The 11470-nt window shown below is 32.3% G+C and overlaps 2 protein-coding genes across 2 annotated transcripts; one reads left to right on the forward strand and one right to left on the reverse strand.

Moving 5' to 3' along the window:
- Window positions 1-505: 505 nt before the first annotated feature.
- Window positions 506-3205, reverse strand: LOC149481174 (protein-lysine N-methyltransferase SMYD4-like). The gene is made up of 2 exons (XM_089705473.1): window positions 1794-3205; window positions 506-1403 (listed from the first exon to the last, which is right to left on the reverse strand). The coding sequence occupies exons 1-2, from the start codon at window positions 3203-3205 to the stop codon at window positions 1019-1021; spliced, it is 1797 nt and encodes a 598-aa protein (XP_089561599.1). The 3' UTR covers window positions 506-1018.
- A 19-nt stretch (window positions 3206-3224) lies between these two features.
- OSCP1 (Organic solute carrier partner 1) lies at window positions 3225-4425 on the forward strand. Its single transcript, XM_089705475.1, has 2 exons — window positions 3225-3336; window positions 3428-4425. Exons 1-2 carry the CDS (start codon window positions 3225-3227, stop codon window positions 4234-4236), a joined length of 921 nt encoding a protein of 306 aa, XP_089561601.1. The 3' UTR covers window positions 4237-4425.
- Window positions 4426-11470: the final 7045 nt, after the last annotated feature.

The following is an 11470-nucleotide window of genomic DNA, read 5'->3' on the forward strand; positions in this document are numbered from 1 at the left end:
ACAGTTAATTATTGTGTTTAGCTTGTTGTTTAGGAATCTACCGCGCACTCTGTGTTTTGTTTCCATAACTAAATTACGGTTGTCTGTGAGACCTGTGCCATGTAGATGATTTATGGGGACATAAGTAAAATGCCTGAAAATCGTATAATATCCAATTAAAAAAAAATTATTTGTATGTTTTTATGTCAATAATCATTAACTGAAACAAGCAGTGTATTTGGTATTTATGGTCGTGATAGTATGTGTTCGTGATGCGAAGTTTTTTAATGCATTGTAGCTTGGGGACAAATGTGACAGTACTGGAAAATTGCATTTAGTCCCTGGACAACCATGAAACTACGCACAAATTAATAAAACAAGTAAAATATTGTTTACAATAATGTTAGAAAATATTAAAAAGAATATAATTAAAACCAATTTAACTCTTTATGATTTCATGTTTATTAATTATCGTTCAGGGACATGATGCGTGTACCGTCGGACCATTAAAAGTTGATCGACCCACTTATCGTAAATGTAAAGGTGGTATATAAAAACTATGACTATATTATAATAACATTACGCAGACATCTTAGATATGCTAACATCACACATTTAATATCAGTGTAATACAAAGGTTAATATTGATTTGAATACTTACAAGTTATAATGTATAAAGTTACTATAACTTAATTCTGCCATGCCAGTATTTTTTAAATTTATATTAGTGTCTATGGCCTTTAATACTTTCTTACAAATTACCACATACTAGTTGCAAATGACTTAGTACTATTTATCCATCTAATTTTTGTATTCTAAATACAATAATATATGTAGTAGAAGTATAGGTAATATGTATATCTTATTCAAAAGTAAATTCATAAATATTATACTCAAAAACTGTCTTAAGACAATCAAATATATAAAGTAGCAAAGATATAAATATTTCCGTGAGATTAATATTATAAAAATATAGTAATGTTGCTTGCAATACTGAGAATATAAGAAAGAATCTGCAACAGTTCCTCAAACGCTTCAGTCACAATACATTCATTTGCCAGTCAACGCTTTCATTGCAACCAAAAGGTAGGATACCCTCCATTATAACCAAACATTGTTTAAGACCTTCCTGACAATCGCATAGCTCAATACAAGGAGCGTAACTCTCCAATTCTTCGCAAAGGCTACATAGCTTACGAAATATTTTAATTGCCGTTTCTTTATCGCCATGCTGTAGCTTATCAATAATGTTGTAATTGAGAAATTTATTTTTATTTCTGGTTATTTTCGGCGGAATCTTCTTCTGTCGCATAGTCAGGTATGTGGGCCAGTTGTTAACACACGCCTCACACATGCACATGAATTTGTATTGGAACTGCAGTGAAGTCTGCCTCACCATGCGGTCCTCTATTGCATGATGGGCACTGAAGATGAAATTTCAGATATTAGAGACTTTAAAATCATAATTTTGATGAAAACAATTTGCTTAATCTATCTTTATGTACATGTTATGCTAAATGTATATATATAATTTTCATTCAATGTGAAGAAAAAAAAATATCTGTGTAAGAAACACTTAGGTATTGTGATGTTAATAGGCAGACAAACATAAAATAGAATCAGGAATCTGTCAGAAGTAGGTAAACTATTTTTATTCAAAATCCAATCCATAAAAATAGTCAACCTTAACTTCTGACGTAATTACCAAAATGAACAAAAAATCTCAATAACTTTAAATATAAAATATATGTACTAGAATGGTGGAAACATAAAACAAAAAATTTACATTTTAATATAGGAAAAGTTTAACTTACCCATAATTATCATATAACTGCATTCCTTTTTTAATGGGTCGCAAAGCAAACAATGTCATGTTACTGGTACCAAGCTGACTGTACCTCACTACATTTGGGGCACATGAGTGATTTATAAGGCTGTGAAATGCATAAGGTGCACTGGCTATATTTATATCTCCAAATTTCCCATTCCCGCCACCCTCTGTATTAGCACTTATACCATGCATATTTGTTGGACTAGTCATACTATGAAGCAAAAGTAAACCAGCCACACATCTCCATATCTTTTCTTTGGCCTCTTCAGTATCAGCATCCATAAAATTTGTTTCATCTAAAAGAAATTTCAAAAACACAGCAGCAGTAACTGATTTTTGAAATATATCAGATATAGATCTTCTCTCCACATTGGTTGCTAAGGTGTGTATTGAGGCATAGTATTTTGAGTCATACACCCATTTATCACCAACTTTTACATGACCATGAAACTCTGTATCAACATTTGACTCGGCTTCCTCGATTGTCTTATATAAAGACTCCCAATCTGGATGATCAGTGCGAGCCTTAATAACAGTTCTTAGAGCAAGTAATTCAAGTTTGGTGAAATTCATATCTACCAACGTAGCCATCAATGGACATTCTACTTCATGATACTCTTTCCAGGCCTTTGAGCTACATTCTTCATTGCAGTAAAGAGCTAAGCAACAATTTTTGCAAGGAATTAGATTCAGTTTCCTAGAGAGACAATAACTACAGCCAAATAGGAGCTGTTGCTTTAAGAGTAAGGCAAAATAAGGTTGCTCCTCAACAAGTACTTCACCAACCCTAATATCTTCCTTTGCAACAACATGTCTACCCATTTCCTTGTTATAAACAACTTCAAGTTTTGTGCTGGCACCAACATATCTTTCACTTTTTTCCCCCTTAAATGTTAATATATCTTTTCCTTCTGGGTTTTCTGGTTCATCTTGAATACTACTTAGTGCTTCCTTACATAGCTCTTTCCTTTTTATCAATTTATCCCGAACTTTTTCAGGGTAATTTAAGGAAAAGCAATGTTCAATATCTTGTAAAGATTCAGCATATTTGTCTAATGAAAAAAATACAGCCGACCTATTAGATAGAGCTAGTGCATAACTTTCTGAATCCAAAGGGGCATAAAGAAATGATAAATTATAATATTGCCAAGCCTTATAATGATCTTTCTTTTGATAGCATTGGTTGCCTAGGTTACGATAATGTGTAGACACTTTCTCACTTTTATGGTGATGTAAAATACTTGGGAAAAATTTGCTTTCTTCAAAGACATCGTAAACTAATAAAACTCTATCGCTATTATTATCTGCTACTAATAATTTGCGAGAAATATCTGCAATTTTCCCCTGAGAAGTGAGTTTGTTTATAGCATCTGCATAAATAACGTCAATAATCATTGTGATAATTTATTTGAATATGTCTCACTTTGCAACACCATTTATTGTGATAAATCTCGGCTGTGAAATGGTTTATGTCGTCGAGCAGAGACTGAAAATGCAAAACATACCAGAGGACAAATCCGAGATAGGTAAATACTGTTGTATATTAACCTGAAAGCTGTCAGCTACATATAAATTACAGAGCTTTCAGTTATCGATTTGTTTAACTTATTTTTTCAGTACTCACCGATATAACAACAGTCCTTCTACATGCAAAGCTCCTGGAAGAACTATTTATACCACAGCCCGTTGCTCCTCATGCCGTTATCAAGCAACTCTTAGAAGATATATCTGCCTCATCGATTATGAGACTTGATAGTTATTCTATGAATAAACTTTGGGATTTAATGACAATGATCTTCAAATGGCAATTAGCTGTAGCGACAAATCAGAGTATTTTTGACATCAGCCGGCGACATTTAAAATGTGTAGCCACTTTACTACCCGTTTATTTCCCTAGAAAAATAATTGAAGACACAATCAAAAGATTTGACGATTTAGCAATGATTTTCACCGAGAATGATTATAAATGCCTTTGTAACACATTAATACTTTGGTTTTCTGAATATCATTCAAAAATTTCCGTCCTCTTAAGACTAGGACTGCAGCGCAATGATGGCACTTTTAATTTACCTGCTACAGTTAATCTTAAATTTCTTAAAAATCTAGGGGAAAATATTTATAAGCACGATAAGAAAAAGAAATCTATTGATGACTATCACATTCACTGTGCTGATGATAATGAAATCCGTTGTTTATTGGGTCCTATGGAAACAGCGTCACCGCAAAAGCAAGCTTTACATGAAAATCATATTGAATCAAGAACCAAAAAATGCTCACCAGTAGCATTGCACAAGTACAAATATTTTAAAAATATTGATTTAAGTCGTAAAAATGTTCCAAGTAATGATCTTATTTTTACAGCTAATGTACCAAAAACGACACAGGAGGATCTGCTTGAAATGTTGGAAAATGTATCCCTTAACTAAATGTCCGTTTAACACTTTAAAAAGTCATGCATTAATATACTTTTCAACATAATCATCAGTTATTTTTGTTCTAATATCTTAAGTATCTACTTCTCCGATTATTGGTCAAATTCATCTTAGCTGGCAATAATTTACTCTATTAAAAGTGATTCCCCGATTCTATTACAAATCAACAGTAAAATCCCCCTAAATTATACATAATTACGAGCCATCCGCATCATAAATGAAGCCACAGGAAGCGCACGAAAGAGCGGACCACAATAACTATATATTAGGAGCGGACAGGAGCGGACTCATTTCATTGGTATACCTAATATAATATACTCTGGTCCTATGAGTGAATTCGCAAGGGTGGTATTACAGTAATGAATCTGTTATTGTTAGAATGTTCTATGTTAATTTATGTATGTAATTTTAATTTAGTATCTAAGTATGTCGAAGCTATGTCGGATTGGGCATTGTCCTGTAATGTGCATGTGATGTTTCTTAAATAAATAAATAAATAAATAATTTATTGCTTTTCGATTTGATTAGAGAGGGTTGGCCACTTGGCCTTGAAAGAATACTTGATCGAGAAGCTTCTCGGTGCGAAGTAAGTTAAGCCGAACGCCCAAACTCCTTCATACTGAATTGCTGCTGAATTAAACGTAAAATTATAAGTACCTAGTACTTATAATTTTAGAAGCTCAAGATTTTCCTAAAAATATTTATATACCTACTTAAAATAATTTTACGGCGGTCGGTAAAAAAAGCGGCTACGTGACCGGTTGTTGACCGGTTTTAGAGTGATGGCCAAGCTGCACGGCTTTTTATATTAAATGGTCCGGGAGCCAGCAGCAGATTTTATAACCAAGTTCCTCTCAAGCGGTAATTAGTAAAATGCATCAAAGTATAGTATTATGAAGCCTCGTGAACGTCAGCTGGAGCTCGGTTGGAGGGAAGAGCGGTTGTAGCCTCCCGTATCAGCTGACGGTTTTTCCACCAAGATACAGCCAGCTGACATATATATTTATCCACAGTTACATATAAGCTATCATCAGGTAAATTTTTGTTTGAGAGGAAATAACGGAAAATAAATTTTTCTCTAAATTTAACTTTCATGTTCGAGACACCAGCTGACGTATAATACACCATGTTGTAACCAGCTGACTATTTTTTTTCGTTGAGATATTGGGTTAGCTACAATTTGACAAATTTTTAGCTGAGAGGAAATGACTGAATGAATGTATTTTTTTTCCTATGTGCGTGGGAGGCTACAACCGCTCACCCCCCCAACCGAGCGCCAGCTGACGTTCACAAGGCTTTATAATACTATACTCTTATGCGTCTGACGAATTATCTCTTGAGAGGAAATAGTTAACCAAATTTGCACCTGGCTCCCTAACCAAAAGATAGAACCGGTAAAAATTCGAACCTGTTAGAATAAATTAATATTTAGTGCATTCGAGGAATTCCGGATGTCGGGTAATTCGGAAAATTATTGTGAATACCACTTCAGAGCATCGTTTTATTGTATCGTGAAGGCGTCGCATGAAAATAAACGGGCTTGATGTGATTAAACAAATATTATTCATATTTTTTTAATCAATCACCCCTTCATCCAGAATTACCCAAATGCACATTAAATAAAACACAAACCTTAAATAAAAACTATTTTCGAAATCAAACAACATAATTCTGTATCAAAAATATTTTATTGTACAAAATTTGCCAACATTTAATGTTATGATTGTTCAAACAAAAAAACCTTACATATAAATACTCTATTTATCAGTTTTTCAAAGGACCAGTTCCATGAGTCGCGAATAAAATTACTAATAATAATTAAAGATATTTAACAATTCTTGACTCATCATGAAAAAACATGTCCTATCAAAACAGTATTGTAATTTTACAGAAAAAAATTAGTGTTTCAAAGGACAATGCCCACCTTCCATACATTTGAAAACCTGATAAAGAAAGTTTATGTATAGACCGCAAGTATAGCAGGAATACTGCGTGCTTGATTAGGGAATAATTCCCTGTTTTCACTTTTACCAGTTAAACGCCAGGAATTTTAAAAAATACGAATTACTACTTTGTAGGTTAGGAATTGTCGCGGGCAAATTATCAACACAAATAGCTATGGAAATATGTAGGCAGTACATATGTACCAAGTATGTATTTAAAAGTTAATTAATTATATCATTCTACCTATTAATTCTACCTATTAACGAGACGCAAACGCAAAACGAAAGAGACTGCGCCGATTCGAATATGACAGGCGGCTGTCAAACGTCAAAACAATCCGTTTCACTCTATCATCATCATAATTAAACGTAAACTGATAATGTTCGTATTATTTTTTACTTGACTTTAATAAATGTTCATAATATTTTACTATTTAGGTAAAAGAATTAAGTACTTAAAATATAACAAACAGTAATAAAACTAGTTAAAATAGTAAAAGTCAGTCTCCAGTCGTCACTCGCCAGCAAGTAAACCGGAACGTAGCAACTCTACAGATAACGTTCAAAAACCATAATTTCATTTTTTAAGAAGTTTGTACGAGTTTAGAAAAATAACAAAAATCTTTTTTTCCTACGTCTCTGATAAAAAAATGATAAGCGTAATGAGTTCACAATAAAATAAGCTAAATTTTAAGATTTGTTTCATTTCTATACATGTTCAGGTGAAAAATGGGCATTGTTCTTTAGAAAACATTCACAGACCAATAAATTGGTCTATGAGATTCACAATAATCTTTATTAATTGGTAAAAAAGCGTATCCTTTTTAGATATTTAGTCATACAAAAACTTAAACTATAAACTAATAGTTAATATTATAACTTAAAACCTTTATTTTTAACCTTTAAATACATATTACTATTTTGAATACAAATTGTTGAGAGGTAATTATTTCAAATGCACTTTGTTATAATTCAGGCTGACAGTAAGGTACAAAAAACATTGTGATCAACTAAACAAAACATCACAAATTATTCTTACATTACAATATAATGTCAAACAGTTTGTGAAATACTGGATTTATGTCAGCAAGACTATTTTTTTTTATTTTAATGTTAAAATAGATACCATAATAATATATATCAAACAAAACAATCACAGAACAGTAAAAACATATAGAAGTGCTTTAATGTCATAATTAGTATGAAAACCAGTGTCGCCAAACCCACACATTTAAACCGATAGTTATACAGTACACTACAAGTAAACTATGTCTTTGATTGGACAGCTTAATTTGAGTAGAAACTGACTTAGGTTATAAATTCAGCATTTAAATATGTACCCTAACGCACCATGTTACGGTTTATTTTAGTATAACATCCCTAGGTATATAAGCTGTTTTGTTTCTCATTGCTCAGAAATTCCAAATTCGAAAACATTCAGCTACTCCACAACAGAGGGCGTTAGTTTTCGATAGATATAACTTTGAACCTCAACACATAGAGATAAGGTTGAAATTTGTGTCACTCAACATTAATGACATTAACTTGATATTTATCTGATGCTATGCTCTAAGGGATGTCAGCCTTGTTATCGATAATTCACAAATAAATATTTTTTGTGCATTTTTTTTTCTTTCTATTATATGAGTATAGTATAATGCGTCACATTTTGGAGCATGTTTATTACTACTAAGTACGTCTTTTCATATTATTATTATTAAATAAAAAACGGAATAGAATAGTATAAATCTATATTTACAAAATACAAACAGAAAATATGCATTATTTTAAATCTTGGAACTGCTGTAGGTTTGATGTATCGGTGGCCTTTGTTAGACTGCTTAGTGCTTAGTGCTGTTCGACATCCAGTTAACTCGTCACGTTGCATTTATCCATTTCTCTTTTAAATAAGCCTCTTTGGGAAATCTATAAATAAATTGGACAAATGAAAGCTAAGGAAAAATAAAATAAAATTTAATATTTATAAAGTTTGTCTTTTCTAAAGTATCGATACTATCGATATGCGCCACAATCATCACTAAACCGACATTCGTTTGTTTATTGCAATAATATTCCAGAAAGTCTTGTTTTCTGTTCAATCTATAAAAGTACTAATTTCTTATAACTTAAGGTTCATTTTGACTAGATATTTGTATACAATTTTGACAAATTACGGCAAGCGAAGTTATAACATAAAATATAATTAAAATAAATAAAAATAAGACTTACCGATGGTATGAAATGCCTCCATTGCTGATATTATTTCGTCTGCTATCATTTTTGCACTCTAATACCGAACAACACGTCCTAATTAATGAATAAATATGGAAAAAAGGTTTGACAGCTGACAACCGACTCGAATATTTTTCTGCGCACAACTGAGAGCAAGTTAGGTGATCTTACCTTACCAGTGACACGTGGGCCACGCCCACATCACACTTCTATATGTTTTTACTGTTCTGTGAAAACAATGTACTGAAATCATAGAGGTATTATAGATATAACTGACTTATGCAATGGTTAGAAAGAGAGAGGATATCGCGAACCCTATCTTTGTTTTTGTAAGAAAGAGAAAGATACCTTGTGTTTCTCTTTCCTAAGCTTTGGATGTTTTGGAAATAATCTACATGTATAAGTCCATAATAGTCCATTGAATAAAAAGTTCTAGAGTGCGTGAGGTACATGTTAGAGAAAAACTTTCAAGGAAAAGTTGAAAGGCCATAAAATTATCTACAAGTTGTACCTAAATCACTTTTTCCTATATCCTACCATTTCTGAGTTATACGCAGTAAAAAATGATTTTGGCTCAAACAATTTCCCCATCAATCGATCAAAAAATATTTCTTTCTTCCAAAAAACTCAAATGTGCAACTTGTGACCGGTACTGATAGATTGCTCTTAATTAGGTCTATAATTGGTAAAATAAACACGTTCCTCCATGGAAGCCTTTAGGAGGAATCGATTGTCAAAATATTATACTAGGGTAGTTTGAGTTATTGAACTTGATCTTTTTATTTTTTTCTTCCAAAAAACTCAAAAGTGCAACTTGTGACCGGTACAGATAGATTGCTTATAATTAGGTCTATCATTGATAAAAATACCAGATTCCACCACGGAGGCGTTTACGGGGAATTGAATTTTATTAGGGTAGTTACGATACTTGAACTTTTTATTTTTTTTTCTTCCAAAAAACTCAAAAGTGCAACTTGTGACCAGTACTGATAGATTGCTCTTAATTAGGTCTATAATTGGTAAAATAAACACATTCCTCCATGGAAGCCTTTAGGAGGAATCGATTGTCAAAATATTATACTAGGGTAGTTTGAGTTAATGAACTTGATCGTTTTATTTTTTTCTTCCAAAAAACTCAAAAGTGCAACTTGTGACCGGTACTGATATATTGCTCATAATTACGTCTATCACTGATAAAATAAACACATTCCTCCATGGAAGCTTTTAGGAGGAATCGATTGTCAAAACATTATATTAGGGTAGTTCGAGTTGATGAACTTGATCTTTTTATTTTTTTCTTCCAAAAAACTCAAAAGTGCAACTTGTGACCGGTACAGATAGATTGCTCATAATTAGGTCTATCATTGATAAAAAATCTAGATTCCACCACGGAGGCGTTTACGCGGAATTGAATTTTATCAGGGTAGTTACGATACTTGAACTTTTTATTTTTTTTCTTCCAAAAAACTCAAAAGTGCAACTTGTGACCGGTACAGATAGATTGCTCATAATAAGGTCTATCATTGATAAAAAAACCAGATTCCACCATGGAGGCGTTTAGGAGGTATTGAATTTTATTAGGGTAGTTACGATACTTGAACTTTTTAACTAACTATCCTAATAAAATTCAATTCCCCGTAAACGCCTCCATGGTGGAATCTGGTATTTTTATCAATGATAGACCTAATTATGAGCAATCTATCTGTACCGGTCACAAGTTGCACTTTTGAGTTTTTTGGAAGAAAAAAAATAAAAAGCTCAAGTATCGTAGCTACCCTGATAAAATTCAATTCCCCATAAATGCCTCCGTGGCGGAATCTGGTATTTTTATCAATGATAGACCTAATTATGAGCAATCTATCTATACCGGTCACAAGTTGCACTTTTGAGTTTTTTGGAAGAAAAAAATAAAAAGATCAAGTTCAGTAACTCAAACTGCCCTAATATAATATTTTGACAATCGATTCCTCCTAAAGGCTTCCACGGAGGAATGTGTTTAAATTTTACCAATTATAGACCTTATTAAGAGCAATCTATCAGTATCGGTCACAAGTTGCACATTTGAGTTTTTTGGAAGAAAGAAATATTTTTTGATCGATTGATGTGTAGTATGGGGAAATTGTTTGAGCCAAAATCATTTTTTACTGCGTATAACTCAGAAACGGTAGGATATAGGAAAAAATGATTTAGGTACAACTTGTAGATAATTTTATGGCCTTTCAACTTTTCCTTGAAAGTTTTTCTCTAACATGTACCGTTTTTGAGATTTAAGCGCTAAATGAAAAAATTGACCCATTCCCCCCCTCCCCCCACTCCGGGGCTCCTCCTAGTGTCCCGGGGTTTTAGTATGTTTATTACCTAGGGACTCTTGACATGTTTCCGAAGAAACATCTTACGTTACTAACTGACGCACTCTAGACCCCCCTTGGAGGGACTCATTCAATGGACTATAACACCTCTATATTTAAAATATTAGTAAATTTACATGTTAATTACAATAATAGTAGTTAGTCAAAATATTTGTTAGACATGTCTTAATAATAGTTTTGTAGTAATAATAATAAAAATGTATAAAAAAACATAAGTACAAATTATTCAAATTATGTGTGTTTTTTGCATGTCTGTATGTTATAACCTTATAAAATGTACATAATTCTGTCACATTTAAGGGGAGGCTCCCTAAATTTTATGTGAATTTGCATTAATATTCTGAAACAGGCACACATACAATCAAAATGAAACTTAAGTATATGATTTATTAGGTCTTTTTCTTTCGATGTACAAGACAGTTACGTAATTGTAACATTTTCGCTCGATTCATTTTTTATTCAAAAATTATGCCTTTTTTAAGGATAATTACATTTTTTTTAAGATTTACTTGGACTTTATGTCTAAAATAAATGTTAACAGTAAGAAAATAGAGCTTACTATTGAATCACAAGATATTTTTTCTCTAGATCAATTATTACTTTAGTTATAAACGAAATAATGAATTTAGACTTACTTTTCGAGCTCGAACGCGATCAAAGAGCGCACGCGATATTCAACTTTAT

The sequence above is a fragment of the Colias philodice genome, chromosome 17 (genome assembly GCF_061535455.1).
Source record: "Colias philodice isolate Cphi_HAF_F1 chromosome 17, ilColPhil1 Martin Lab GWU primary, whole genome shotgun sequence".
In the NCBI taxonomy this organism is placed as follows: Eukaryota; Metazoa; Arthropoda; class Insecta; order Lepidoptera; family Pieridae; genus Colias; species Colias philodice.

Excerpts from the sequence above, each read along its gene's own strand:
- LOC149481174 (XM_089705473.1), bottom strand. The coding sequence starts at position 3,205 with ATGATTATTGACGTTATTTATGCAGATGCTATAAACAAACTCACTTCT. Across the intron at positions 1,404-1,793 it reads CAGTTATATGATAATTATGG|TGCCCATCATGCAATAGAGG; the intron begins GTAAGTTAAACT and ends TTTCATCTTCAG.
- OSCP1 (XM_089705475.1), top strand. The coding sequence starts at position 3,225 with ATGTCTCACTTTGCAACACCATTTATTGTGATAAATCTCGGCTGTGAA. Across the intron at positions 3,337-3,427 it reads AGAGGACAAATCCGAGATAG|TACTCACCGATATAACAACA; the intron begins GTAAATACTGTT and ends TTATTTTTTCAG.